This window comes from Remersonia thermophila, chromosome 7 (genome assembly GCF_042764415.1).
Source record: "Remersonia thermophila strain ATCC 22073 chromosome 7, whole genome shotgun sequence".
Classification (NCBI taxonomy): domain Eukaryota; kingdom Fungi; phylum Ascomycota; class Sordariomycetes; order Sordariales; family Chaetomiaceae; genus Remersonia; species Remersonia thermophila.
In genome coordinates this window covers 321,501-334,454 of record NC_092223.1, presented here as the reverse complement: position 1 = coordinate 334,454, position 12,954 = coordinate 321,501, and the positions used below count along the sequence as shown (strand labels likewise).

General features: G+C 61.0%; 3 protein-coding genes across 3 annotated transcripts; 2 read left to right on the top strand and 1 right to left on the bottom strand.

Moving 5' to 3' along the window:
* Positions 1 to 873: 873 nt before the first annotated feature.
* VTJ83DRAFT_7075 (uncharacterized protein) lies at positions 874 to 2,980 on the top strand (the record flags this gene model as incomplete). The annotated part of the gene is made up of 4 exons (XM_071013857.1): positions 874 to 1,300; positions 1,508 to 1,690; positions 1,782 to 2,116; positions 2,264 to 2,980. 4 exons carry the CDS (start codon positions 874 to 876, stop codon positions 2,978 to 2,980), a joined length of 1,662 nt encoding a protein of 553 aa, XP_070863292.1.
* A 5,405-nt stretch (positions 2,981 to 8,385) lies between these two features.
* VTJ83DRAFT_7074 (uncharacterized protein) lies at positions 8,386 to 9,949 on the top strand (the record flags this gene model as incomplete). Its single annotated transcript, XM_071013856.1, has 3 exons — positions 8,386 to 8,431; positions 8,624 to 9,211; positions 9,423 to 9,949. The coding sequence occupies 3 exons, from the start codon at positions 8,386 to 8,388 to the stop codon at positions 9,947 to 9,949; spliced, it is 1,161 nt and encodes a 386-aa protein (XP_070863291.1).
* Positions 9,950 to 11,072: 1,123 nt separating this feature from the next.
* Positions 11,073 to 12,452, bottom strand: VTJ83DRAFT_7073 (uncharacterized protein; the record flags this gene model as incomplete). The annotated part of the gene is made up of 2 exons (XM_071013855.1): positions 11,073 to 12,225; positions 12,295 to 12,452. The coding sequence occupies 2 exons, from the start codon at positions 12,450 to 12,452 to the stop codon at positions 11,073 to 11,075; spliced, it is 1,311 nt and encodes a 436-aa protein (XP_070863290.1).
* Positions 12,453 to 12,954: the final 502 nt, after the last annotated feature.

Below are 12,954 nucleotides of genomic sequence, written 5' to 3'. Positions count from 1 at the left end.
AGAGCCAAGAGAGTGAGAGAGAGTGAGAGGCCGCACGTGATAATCCTCAGAAGGAGGCCTGTCTTGAAGAGCTCGTTTTCCCATAGGCCAATAAGGCCCGACAAGCCAGAGACATGGCTGCATGCACCTAGGTCGACACTGTGTACCTGAGATCGGCTACACCTGGCCCGAGATCGACAGCCACGCACGCCAAGATGCCTACAGGGCCCGTTGACTGCTGCGCGCATCAGAGATGCCGGGACCAATAGGAGACCCTCCCGGCGGCATCGAGATTCCGCCACGCATCCCATCTCGATGCAGCCCAGGCCGTGGCGCGTACAAGCCGCACGCCCTCCTCCTCCTCCTCCTCCTCCTCTTCCTCCCCCTTGGGTGGAGAGGGCTCGCCCGGGAAGCCGACCAGGGGGTTCAGGCACCGTCCAATGCCCCCTTCCCCGGCGCCGCCGCTACGGGTTGCTACTGGTGGATGGCATGCACGATCTTGCGTCTTGCCTGGAGGTTGGCTTCGATCGTGCATGCTGCGGGCGGTGTGGATGATGCTTTTGAAACAGGGCCGCTCCAGGGACGACGTGTCACCCCTAAGGGGGGGGTGTGGAGCGAGCGGCATCTTTACGAGGCGTACCAAGGTGGTTTGTTGATACTGTATCTCTCAGGAGGCGACCTCTGATGCGCCCGTGAAAGGGGCTGCATGTTTGACCTGACATATTACTACGCAGATTGTGCCCCAATCCGCCGCTGATTCACAGCTCTTGGATCCGCCGTCCTTTCGCCAGGTCCCCTTCTTCCGCTCTTTTTGTGGTTATTTTGTGTCTTTTTTTTTTCTTTTCTTTTGTTGCCTTCTCCCCAATCGCCGCCCTCCCCTCGTCCCGAGAAACCATGACAGTGTGGTGTCCCACCGTCCACGACCTGGCCTCCGTGGGCAGCGGCGTCGCCGCCCATGTCTTCGTTTTCCGCTGTGGAGAATGGGACATGGCGGCCCCGAAGATCTTTGTCTTCTACGAGACCGTCCTGGTCGCCGCCCTGGCGGCTTCTTACTTCTCCACCGTCTATCCCATCCCAAGCCTCCTCCTGTCCATCCTCGGGACCCCACAAGGTGTTCTCCGCGCCGCCGCCTGCCACGCCGTCGGCCTGTATAGCAGCATGCTGATCTACCGGGCTTGGCTGCACCGCCTGCGAGCGTACCCGGGACCGTTCCTCGCCCGCCTCACAAACTTTTACATCACGGCCCGGTCCGTGCGCAAGTTGCACCTCTACGAGGAGGTGCGGCAGCTGCACGCCCGGTATGGCGATTATGTCCGAATCGGTAAGTGACCTTGCCCGCGGCTTGGGGTGGTGGAAGCCGTGCGGATGGGCCTGCGTGCGTGGATGTGCGTGGGTGTGTGTGTGTGTGTGTGTGTGTGTGTGTGTGTGTGGTGGGTGTGTGTGTCTGTGTGTGTCTGTGTGCGTGTGGTGTGTGTCAGCGTACGTGACCCCTCGACCCCTCGCTCACCAGAGACTTTGCCCCTTCTAGGCCCGTCGGAGCTATCGATCGCGGATCCCCAAGCCGTCAAGGCCATCTACGGGAGCCACTCTCCCGTGACCAAGGGCCCGTGGTACAACCTTTTGGAGCCGCGGGTGCCTCTGTTCATGGCGCGAGATAAGCAGGAGCATGCTCGTCGGCGCAAGGTATGGGACCAGGGGTTCACTACCAAGGGTGAGTTCGCCGTTCCCGAAACCACCAAACGGCCAGATCATGCGGCGGTGGAGCAGCTAACAACCAGTCCCGTCCTCCCTCTGGCTCCCAGCCATCCAAGGGTACGATCCCCGCATCACCAAGGCCATCTACTCGCTTCTCGCCGCCGTCGAGCGGCACAAGGGCCAGCCGTTCGACCTGGCGCGCTGGTTCGCCTACCTGGCGTTCGACATCATGGAGGACCTGGCCTTCAACAAGTCGGCCGACATGCTCGGCCGCGGCGAGGACGGCTACGTCTTCAAGACGATCCGCGCCGACATGTACAACATTGCCTTTTTCTCCCACCTGCCCTGGCTGCTGCCCTTTCTCAAGCGCACCCCGATCCTGAACAAGAACTACCGCAAGTTTCTGGACTGGATCCAAATCCTGATCGACGAGCGCGCCCAGGTAGGTCGCGGCCCCCTCCCTTTCCCCCCCCCCCCCCCCCCCCCCCCGCCGCGCCCGGTCCTCCTCTTCTTCTTCTTCGGCCCTTGTTCCCTGTTCGGAGAGGCAACCCCATCGCATGTCTGACATCCCCCACACACAAACACACAGAAAGAGCCTGCCCAACCAGACATCTTCTCCCCCATCCTCGCCGCCTTTCGGCAATCCGCCCAGACCCCTCGCGATCGGCTCAACCTGCACGGGGACGCCCAGCTCATCGTGATCGCGGGCAGCGACAGCGTGGCCGCGGCGCTGACGCACGTCTTCTTCGAGCTGGCCTGGGACCCGGCGCTGGTGGCGAGGCTGCAGGCCGAGCTGGACGCGCTGCCGTCGCTGGAGCACCAGCACCTCCTGGCGGCGCCCCTGCTGGACGCGGTGATCTACGAGACAATGCGGCTGCACCCCCCCGTCCCGTCGGGCACGCAGCGGGTCACGCCGCCCGAGGGCCTGCGCATCGGCGAGCGGTGGGTTCCGGGGGGCACGATCGTGCAGGTGCCGAGCTACACCGTGTTTCGGGACCCTCGAGCGTTTGCGTACCCCGAGGAGTTCATCCCCGAGCGGTGGACGACGAGGCCCGAGCTCGTGCGGGACAGGTCCGTCTTCATCCCCTTCAACGCCGGGCCCTACGCGTGCATCGGCAAGCGGCTCGCCATGCTCGAGATGCGGCGCGTCATCGCCGAGCTCCTGTCGCGCTACGACCTGGCCGTCGCCCCGGGGCAGACCAAGGACATGTTTTTGGACGGCAAGCAGGACACCTTCACGACGGTGTCGGCGCCGCTGCCGGTGATCTTCCAGGACCGCGTCAAGACGGCGGGGGGGGAGTGTTGAGAGGAGGCCCCAGGTGGGAGATGCGAAAGCGCCGGAAGCCGGAGCAGGCGGCGGTTGATTGGACGATGCGTTGGCGCGTGCGTGATGTTGTTGACAAGGGTGCTCAGCAGGGTTCTGCCGAGTTGTGAGGTTCTACATGGTTGCACACTGTGTAGGGTGGTGGTTGTGGTTGCGGTTGTGGTGGTGGTGGTGGTTATGATTGTGGTTGTGGTTGGGAGGGGTTGGGGGGGACGACAGAGAGAGGGAGGGTTGGTCCCATGGGCCCACCGGACGTCAGTCAGTACTGTGTATATTGGTGTATAACTATGCAGGTCATGAGACTGTTGAATGGTAGGGGTGGATGGGTATGGTGGCGATGGATGCGTTGCATCATCAGAGAGAGCGAGAGAGAGTGTGTGGGTGTGGGTGGATGGGTGGCTGTTCATGTCATAAAAATAAAAAGTTAAAAAATCCAAAATACAAAATAAAATTCATGGTGGCTCGACACATTTCCATGTCTTATCCCCGGTTTTGATTATCGTCAAAACGCTGCCAAAGTGAACTGCATAACTCAAAACTACCTTACCTACGGGTCAGGGCGTCAGGGGGAGGCGACGGGACCTGCTACCGTACTGCGTATACACTACTACTGTGTACTGAGTACATACTACCCTGCCTACCTAGGTTCCCTAAGCTATCTCGGTGGAGCTAGGCGACCCAGCTCAGGTAACGTTACCGCACACAGCACGGAGTCACTTAGCTGCTAGTACCTAGCTACCTTAGCTGGTAGTCGACCTTGACCCGGCACCTACTGAGTACTTACTTCTGCGTTGCCGGAACAAAACCCCTCTGACTCGGACCCCTGTCCTTGGGGCTTGCGGGCACCAACATATCGGACCAGCGGCATCGCTTCCGGAGCTCCACTGCTCACGCCGAGTCGGCCCCCGCCCCCCCTCTCCCGGACGGCCCGAAGGTCTGGGCCGAACCAGAACGTCAGCTCTGTATACATAGTACCGAGTAACCACACAGCTGGCGCGGTGGCCCCTCGCCCCAGGCCCCGTCTAAGACACGACACGGCCGAGCAACCCACTGCAAAAACTTTTTTCTCCCATCTTGTTGGGACGTCGTCAGCCTTCCAGCTGCCAGGGCCCCCCCCCCCCCCTGGTCGACAAATGCAAGGCGCACGATCTCACCGAGAACCAGAGACATGTCTCAGCCTAGGCGATTGCCGACCCAATCGTCGGGCTCGCGTCCCCGGCAGGCGGCCATGACGCCGAGCGCCCGCAGCCTACGCCACGCAGCTCGGGAACCGCTTCCGTGGACCCAAAGGGGCGAGGGATGGGCACGCCGGGCCCAAGGCGTCGCCCGTCCAACCCATCCCAAAGGGATTGCTGGCCACCTCAGACAGCCATTTCGGGCCAAGGCGAGCCGGGCGAATGGGCAGACGCGGGCGGCGGCGCAGGCTCCATGGAGCATTTGCCCCCCTCTCCCTCTCCCTCCCCTCCCTCCCGTGGCCCGAGGTTTCCTTTCTACGGCAATGCACGACGCCGAACCGTGGCTCTGGCGCCCGCGGGATCGACACGCGTAGCCGCCCGTTGGACGGCGGAACCAACTTCCTTCACAGTATGTACCTACGTGCGTACATACTATACCGCGTACTACCGTACCCCGTAACCGTGACCGGGGGCCGAGAGGCTTCACTTCATTGGGAGCCGTGCCAGGGGGGGTGGGAAAAGGGGGGGGGGGGGGGGGCGAGAGAAGTTGGATCACCGAACCTAGAGTAGCTTCTCCAGCCAACCGGGTAAAGGTTCCGTGTACTTGCCCCCTTTTGACCCTGTCAGACAGCAGCCACTCGATCCACCTCTCTTCCAGAGCAACGACAAAAAAGTCCCTACCTAGCTATCGCGGTGGTCATGGTGGACATGGTTGTCAGTCCACGTCAGCGTCGCCACCAAGCAAGCCTCCCCCACGCACGCAATGAACAAGCCGCCCAGGCAGATTGGTCGACCTTCCCCAGGTAGGTCCCCCAAGCGGTCAAAACAAGACGCTATCACGAGTGCAAGTTGCTTCGGTCGTCAAAGCCAACCGTTCCCTATGAATGAGTGCTGGGCCGTGGGCCGTGTGGATAGGTAACGAGAGATCCCACAGTCCAATAGGCTCTCAGAAATAAGACGGATAACTAATAGTCCTAGCGGGCTGGGTAGAGCTCGGGTCTCTACGGCGTACCGTAGCTGTGGAGATTGCCTTCAAGGTGCCCCGGTAGCCGGGACGCTGTGGTCATTTGGTTTCCGTGCCGTGGGCTGTGCTTGTTCGAAGTTGCACGAAATGCAGCATGCTTCTGCTCTCTTGTTCGTTTCTTTGCCACGTTTTTGTTTTTTTTCCTTTGCGATCGAGAAGACGTGTGGCTTGATGCCCATCCTTGTCGGGCGAAACGCCATGTCGATCCCGTTCGTTCGTCCTGCTCCTATTCCGCCCGGTATCGACACACCACATGAATCGACACGCCACTGGTACCTGGACGCCACCGGTACCGGCACCCCACGCTCACCTGAAAGGTGCGTTGAATTCACAATGCAGTGCAGAGCACAACCCTGGATGTGTGGCTGCAGAGTTCTTGTTTTTTCCCTCTATCTCTTCGCACAGCTTTTGATCAGGTGGCATTGTTGAACACCAGCTCACGGGGAGCGCTGTCGAGCGTATGGTTTTCTTTTTTTTTTTTTTTTTTCGGTTTTCCAGGTTGTGTGGAAATCACATCATGGGTTTGTGCCCGAGATGCTTACAAACACTATAGTAAGCGTTGAACTCGAAGCGTGGAAACCCAGGCAACCGGACCACGCAGGAATGGTTTGTTTGTTTGGATGCTCCTTTTCTGGCCCGGGCATGCTCCTCTCCACGGCAGTGCACTGTGTACTACAGTAGGTGTCTAGGCGGTTCCCTCTGCCGGATCGGATCCAAGCAGCTTGACGCACCTTGAAACTGTCACCGTTGCCGTTCACCATCTCACCATCCAGCTATCATTTCGCGACTCACCCCCTCCAGGCCAACGGATCTGCCCTTGTGCAACCCATCATCGCTTCATGCACGTCCAGAAATGTCCGAACGCTCTCGGGATCAACGTCCTGGGGACCCTGAACGTGGCCAATTGGACATGGAAATACGTAGAGCTCGGTTCCCGTACCCAGTCCTCTCCAAGAGGCTGCGCCGAGCGTGCCGTGGCATGCGCCTTTCATCCTCGGACAGCAAAACACTGTGTACCCGGTGATTAATTATCGTAGAGAGAATGGCGATGACGAGAATCATCAACCATGGCTCAACCACCCGCATCCTGGGACCAGGTAAGGACATGGGTAATAGCGAGGGAGATTAGGGACGGACGGGGAACGTATGGGATCCCTGAGACTGTAATTAGCATCATCATCCTCCTCCTCCTCCTCCTCCTCCCATCCTCAAGCTGTCCTCAGCTCTAACGATCCCTCCGCATTTTTGTTTGAAATCCACTACCCGCCGGATCTCTCAAAATAACCGAAATCACCACCTTCAACCTCCCACCTGTCTCACGGTGAATACGATCATTAATTAATGGCATGACTCACCCTTCCCCCTCCCCCCACAGTTCCTCATCCTCCCCCAAATCCAAAAGAAACAAAATCCGTAGAACCATCCCCGCACGCCATGTGCCGGTTGATGAACGCTTTTGGAACCGCGCCGGTCCATGCCATCTCGTGGTAATACGTGTAGCTTTCTCTCCGTCATCCCGCTCACTCCCGGGAAAAAATCAAAGCGGGTCTCTCCTCGGCGGCTCTCAACCAAAGCTACCTCGGTGGGCATTGAGATGCGTTGTGCATAATTCCGTGGAGCAATCGTTCCCCCCAAAAAAGGAGCAAGATGCACCGTAGGTACAGAATGAAACACAGAGACCATTCCCGTTCCGGCATAATCAAGTTGCACTTCGGCCTGCGAGCAGCGCGCGGGACTGCGAATAGAGCCGTGTTCTCCACCACCCAGCACGGCATCCGATCGGATGGATGGGTTCTTGAAACGACGGCGCGGCCGTTCTCGGCGCGAATGGTCGCGGTGGAGATGGCCGATCCTAACATCATCTTCCTTCCCCGGCGAGGTTCTGACGTGTGTACGATCCCCCCAAGGGATGGAGCTAACAATTGCGACGTGCATGCCCGTGTTGGAGCAACCACGGGCGGAGATGGCATGGTGGTGAGATGAGACCGACAAAGGGCGGTAATAGAGAGGCATGGGAGCGCCCTTGGTCTCCCTTGGCCTTTTCCCCTGCGCGTTCTCCTCGCCCCGGGAATCACGGCGGTGGCTCGTATTCAGGAATGAATTATTACCATGTGCCACCATCACGGATCTCGAAGTGGAGTTGCGTGCACGACAGCTTCCCACCCAAGTTCCCTTCTCCCGACGTGTTTTTGGGTTGCAAGACCCCGTGTGAGCATCCGGCCGCTTCCGACCGGTTGGCGTGCCGGGTGAGCAGCCGGTCATGAGCCAAGCCGAGGCGTGTGTGCGCATTTCTGGCACGGCTACCGGCGGCTATCATCCTACCGTGGTGGCTTCAGCCTCGCAGGAGGCGACTGCTTGGTGGAGGAGAATGTCAAAAAGGATGCTGCATTCCCAGGGGGGGCGGGGGGGGGGGTTCCGGTAAGGATCATCTCGTGGACAGCGTACTACTTGCATAAGCCTAGCTAGCCATCGTGGCTTGTATGGACCATTGGTTGTACTGCTCGTATAGTAAATGGTGCTTCCAGAAGAAACGGCCGGGAGGAAATGATGCAGCCGATGCCCCCCCCCCCTTTAGGACGCCTTGGAGCGCCTTGTAGCGCCTCGAGGCGCCTTCAGGCCAGTCAAGCCGCCGTCATCTCTCTCAGCCGTGAAGTTGGGTGGCTTACCTCATTGGCGATCGACCCACCATCTCCACAGATCTCGCCGATCTCGATCCAGAGCTCATCGGGTACGGCCCCCCTCCTCCCCCCCCCCCCCCCCCCTCCTCTCTCTCTCTCTTTACTGTGTAGTACTGTGTACGCAGTAGTCTTTAGTAGGTCCCACTGTGGCTGTGCCAACGGCCCGATTGTGCATGAGCCCTCATCCGCTGCAGACTTTAATGAAGTCTTAGCGTGGGACGACGGAATAGGTGAGCCTCTGCCGGATGCGTACCCGATGCCAACGGCCCGATCCCAAGAAGCTCTTCGGCTGCAGGCTTTAATGATGAAGTCTTGCCATGGGACGACCGAATAGCTGAGCCATTACCAGATCGGTCAAACAAACCCGTCAAGCCTCGTTCCACGAACGGGGTCCCTCCTCTCAACCGCACCCCCGAAACGACCCGAGACGACGCACTCAGCAAGCCACATCGCACAGTACCAAACCTGCGGGTCGGAGCTTCCAGGAGGCCTGTTCAACATCATCTCGATATGGCCGGCGTCGCCCTCCTCGGGGCGGGGATCTTTGCCCGTGAACGTATGTGTGTGTGTGAGAGAGAGAAACGCGAGCCGCTGTCTCTGTATTGTCCACCACCACCACCACCACCACCACCACCACCACCAACCACCCTGGCAGCCCATGAGGCAACGCAATCACCCACAGCCACACCTACACCCCCCCTCCCTTCCTCTCTCTTTGAACCGTCCGTACGGTCTAACCGCCCAATAGAACACCTCCCCGCCATCCAAGCAACTCCGAAACTCGCCCTCAAGGCCATCTACTCCCGCAGGCGCCACGCGGCCGCCGCGCTCGCCGCGCTCGCTCGCGATCCCGCCGGCGTGGACGTCTACTATGACGTCGACGTCGACGACGTCGACGCCACCGGCGACACCGTCGCTGCCACCTCCGCCGCCGGCTCCGCGGCCGACGCGTCGCTGGACGCGCTGCTCCGGCGGGCCGACATCGCCGCCGTGATCGTCGCCCTGCCCATCGCGCACCAGCCGCGCGTCGTCGAGCGGGCCCTGCGCGCGGGCAAGCACGTGCTCTCGGAGAAGCCCGTGGCCGGGGACGCGGCCGAGGGGAAGAGGCTTGTCGAGCGGTACGAGGCCCTCCTTCCTCTGCCGTCGCCGTCGCCGTCGCCATCGCTGCCGCCGTCGGGGGGGCGGCCCTTGTGGGGGGTTGCCGAGAACTATCGCTTCATGGACTCGGCGAGGTACGCGGCGCAGAGGGCGCGGGAGATTGGGGGCCGGCTCGTGGCGTTTCGGCTGATGCGGTACGGGTTCGTGGCCGAGGGGAACAAGTACTTTGCCACCGAGTGTGAGTCTTGTTGAGCACCGCACCCTCTCCCCTTGGAGCAGCAGCAACAGCAGCAGCAGCAGCAGCAGATGGCTTGTCCTGCTTGTCCTGCCTGTCAGGGAGAGAAGAGAGAGAGAGAGAGAGAGAGAAAGAAAGAGAGAGAGAGAGAGAGAGAAAGAAAGAGAGAGAGAGAGAGAGAGAATGTATTGCTGACAAGAGATAATGTTTTCAGGGCGCAAAATCCCCGACTACCAGGGCGGATTCCTCCTCGACGGCGGCGTGCACTTCGTCGCGGCCCTGCGGCTGCTCCTCAACGCCGTGGGCGAGGAGATCGCCCAGGTCGCCGGCTTCTCGGCCCTGCTCGAGCAGCGGCTGCTGCCCGTCGACACGGTGCACGCCGTGGCGGTCACGCGCCGAGGCGTGGCGGGGACCGTGGCTATGTCGTTCGGCACCGAGTTCAAGGCCGGCACCGAGGTTGAGCTCGTCACGACCAACGGGGCGGTGCTTTGGACGCCGGACGAGGTGAGCACGGTGGCGAGGAGCAAGGACGGGAGCGGCCGCGAGCAAGCGACGAGGCGGTTCGTCTACAGCACGGGGGTGGCCAACGAGGTGGCGGCCTTCGCGAGCGCGATAGAGACGGGCGTGCTGGAGAAGGGTCTGTCGCCGAGAGAGGCGCTCAAGGACCTGGAGGTGGTCCAGGGGCTGTTGATGTCAGGGGCGGAGGGAGGCAAGGTGGCGGCGGTGGCCTCTCAGGCGTAGGAACTAGGGAATGCCTTGCTAGCCATGCCTGACAACTACCGTACTTGAGAGAAATGCCCTAAATTACGGGATACGATAGACTCCATTCGGTTCAGGCTTCCACTTGAATGACAAAAAGAAAAGACATGGTTCAATGCTTTTGTTTGTTGAATTATGACTCTTGGTCGGCATCATAGGATTTCCCTCCCATCATTGTTGAGACAAGGAACCAAGCGTCCTTGCCATCTCCTCCGCTTTTTCCAACAGATATCAAAAATATCCTTCGAGTCCATCGGAGGACTCCTCTCGCACTTCTTCTTGTGGCGCCGGTCGTTATTCGGGACCACCAGAGCCGGTCTCCTTTTGCGATGCCTTCACGCGAGGGACCCATCAGCTTACCCCCGGGTTTCCCCTCAATCGTCCTTCTCTCTCCCTTTGTATTTCCTCGTGTTGTGCTGCCCCCTTTCTCTTCTTATTCTGCGGCATCATGGGTAGGGTTCCGTTCCTTTCGACCCAGAGCCTGATTTGGAGTCGGCCGGGGGTCGGAGGGCTTCTTCAGCTTTGGGGACAGGTGACGAGCAATAGCGGAACGTCGGCGCGTCGACGCCATTATTCAACCCATCCCGACTTGGCGGACCCGACGCGGTACCGGTAGATGCCACGAAGCGGTCAGCAACGGCACGCCCGGTTTCCCTCCTCGACATGAGCTGCTTTGCGGTCTCTTGCTCAGCAAGTACGGGTAGGAGTGCTGGGATGAACACGCGGGCCACGGGACGGTTCAAGGAGAAGCGAGCCCGATGGATGTTGTTGGCGAGGTAAAGAGAGCCGACAAGCGAGGGGGTGTGTTAGCACAGCGGTGGGCGTCTGCTGGCGGAGGTCCTAACAGATCGAGCTATTCAATAGAAGGGCCTTCATAATTCACGCACCTGGCTGTTCGGGACGGGGAGGGGGAAGAATCGTGATGGAACGAGGCGGATGCATCATCTCTCACGCCCACGTGATAAACAGGGACTAATACCATCAATCATCCATGACGAGGCGATGGTTATTCGTACGCACTAATAATTACAGAAACAAAATCTCCCATTTCCTAGTGTATTACAGCGGGTATGCCGCAAAGGCTTCCACGCCGGCGAGCAGCGCCTCACCCTCCCATGTACACAGGAACCTCCTGCTTATAATACTTTGTGTGCACCGCCGTCTTGTTCCCGACGTCGTCCAGCCTCCTCCTCTGCCTCCGCTCCGCCCGCCTCGCCTTGTCCGCCTCCCGCTTGCGCGCCGCCAGCACCGCGCGCTGTTCCGGCGCGGACAGGCGGACCAAGGCCGTCTGGTCGCTCAAGCGGAGCGTCGCGAGCTGCGCCACGAGCGCCTGCGCGCGTCGGTCCTGCTTGGTCAGGGCTCGAGAGCCACCCGGGGCCTCGGACAGCGGCGACGACGACGACTCCTCTTCCTCCGCGCCCATGCCGCCCCCGCCGCCGCCGCCGTCGCCGTCGCCGGGGTGGCTATCGTCGTCGTCGGCGGCGGCGGCGGCGGTTCCCAGCGACCAAGACCCCCCGTTCCCCGACGACGCCGACGGGCCGGCCAGCCGCCGCCTCTCCCTTGTCCTCGCGGCGCCCTCGCCCGCCCCCTCGGGACGGCGCGAGAGGAGGACCCTGCCCGACGGCAGCCGCAGCGCGGCCTCGTCCGGCCGCGCGACCGCCTGCTGCCGCGCGAGCTCGGCGAGCCGGCGCGGGTCGTACAGCGCGCGCGTCTCGTCCGAGACGTCGAAGCGGCAGTGGCCCGTCGACGCCATGTGCTGCTGGACCGCCGCGGGCGTGCGGCGGCGCGTGCCGCAGCAGACGCACTCGCGGTAGCTGAAGATGACCATGTGCAGGAACCAGAGCAGGGTGGGCAGGTCGACGGCGAGGGCGGGGCGTAAGGGCACGAGGAAGCCGTGGGCCCGGCGCATGTGCGCGAGGTTCTCGTCGAGGCTGCCGGACGCGTGGCTGCAAAAGAGGCAGACCTCGGGGACGAACTCGGCCGCGTCGCTGCCCGACGGATCGGCGTCGCTGTCGGCGTCCGAGGCGGAGCTGGAAAGAGATCCATCTTCGTTCTCGCTTTCGTTCTCGTCCTCGTTTTCGTCCTCGTCTTCGTCCTCGCCTTCCTTGACGATCGGAGACGATGCCGGGTTGGATGGCTCAGGGGTGCCTCTGCCGGAGCCGTGTCCCTTCGAGGCCGGCCTCCTCCTGGGCTCGCTCTGCGCTGGCGGAGGGATGCTGGTCCCCGGCTCGGCGACCCGGCAACGGATCTTGTACACGCTGCAGCCAAAGTTAGCCCGCCCTCTGATCGTCCTGGCGAATAGACGGTGGCTTGTGGACGCGGCCTACTGCCAATCGCTCTTTGCATGCTGGCGCTTCTCTCGGTGGGTGGAAAACCGGAGGTTGCACAGCCGGCATTCCAGCAGAGCTGCTTTGGAGGCCTCGAGGGGCACCGAGGGGGCCGTGGTGGCGCCGGCGTCAGGGCTGGTGTCGGGTACGTCTCCCATGATGCACGTCTGTCGGGTGCTGTGTTGTCTTACACTCCCTGGGTAGGCGACGCTGCAAGACAGGATGCTTTATGCAGGAAAGACGGTCAAGCTGGAACTAAAGCCCAGAAACCGGGTATTGTGAGCAAAGAACCAAGAGGATCTCAAGACCTTTTCTTCTGCTTCTCGGGGGCTCCGTCTAATACTCTAAACGTACTGCCCGTCATCTCAACGTTGGTGTGGTTCCACAAGGCGCCATGCCAAGCCTTCTAGCTAGTTATAGTAGTGCGTAGCTAGTTGTGGCGGGCGGGGATGCCAATGGTTGCAGATGATTCATCGTGAATCAAAGTGGGTGGCAAACCGAGGCACCTCGAGTCTTCCAAGAAGAAACGATCCACCATCTCCTGATCCATCATGGGATCGTGACCGAGTCAGAAGACGACGTCCCAGGGTTTCTCTGGACCGTCTTTACACGCCACGCCACCCCTCCAGCGGAACCTGGGAACGGAACAAGGCACAGCAC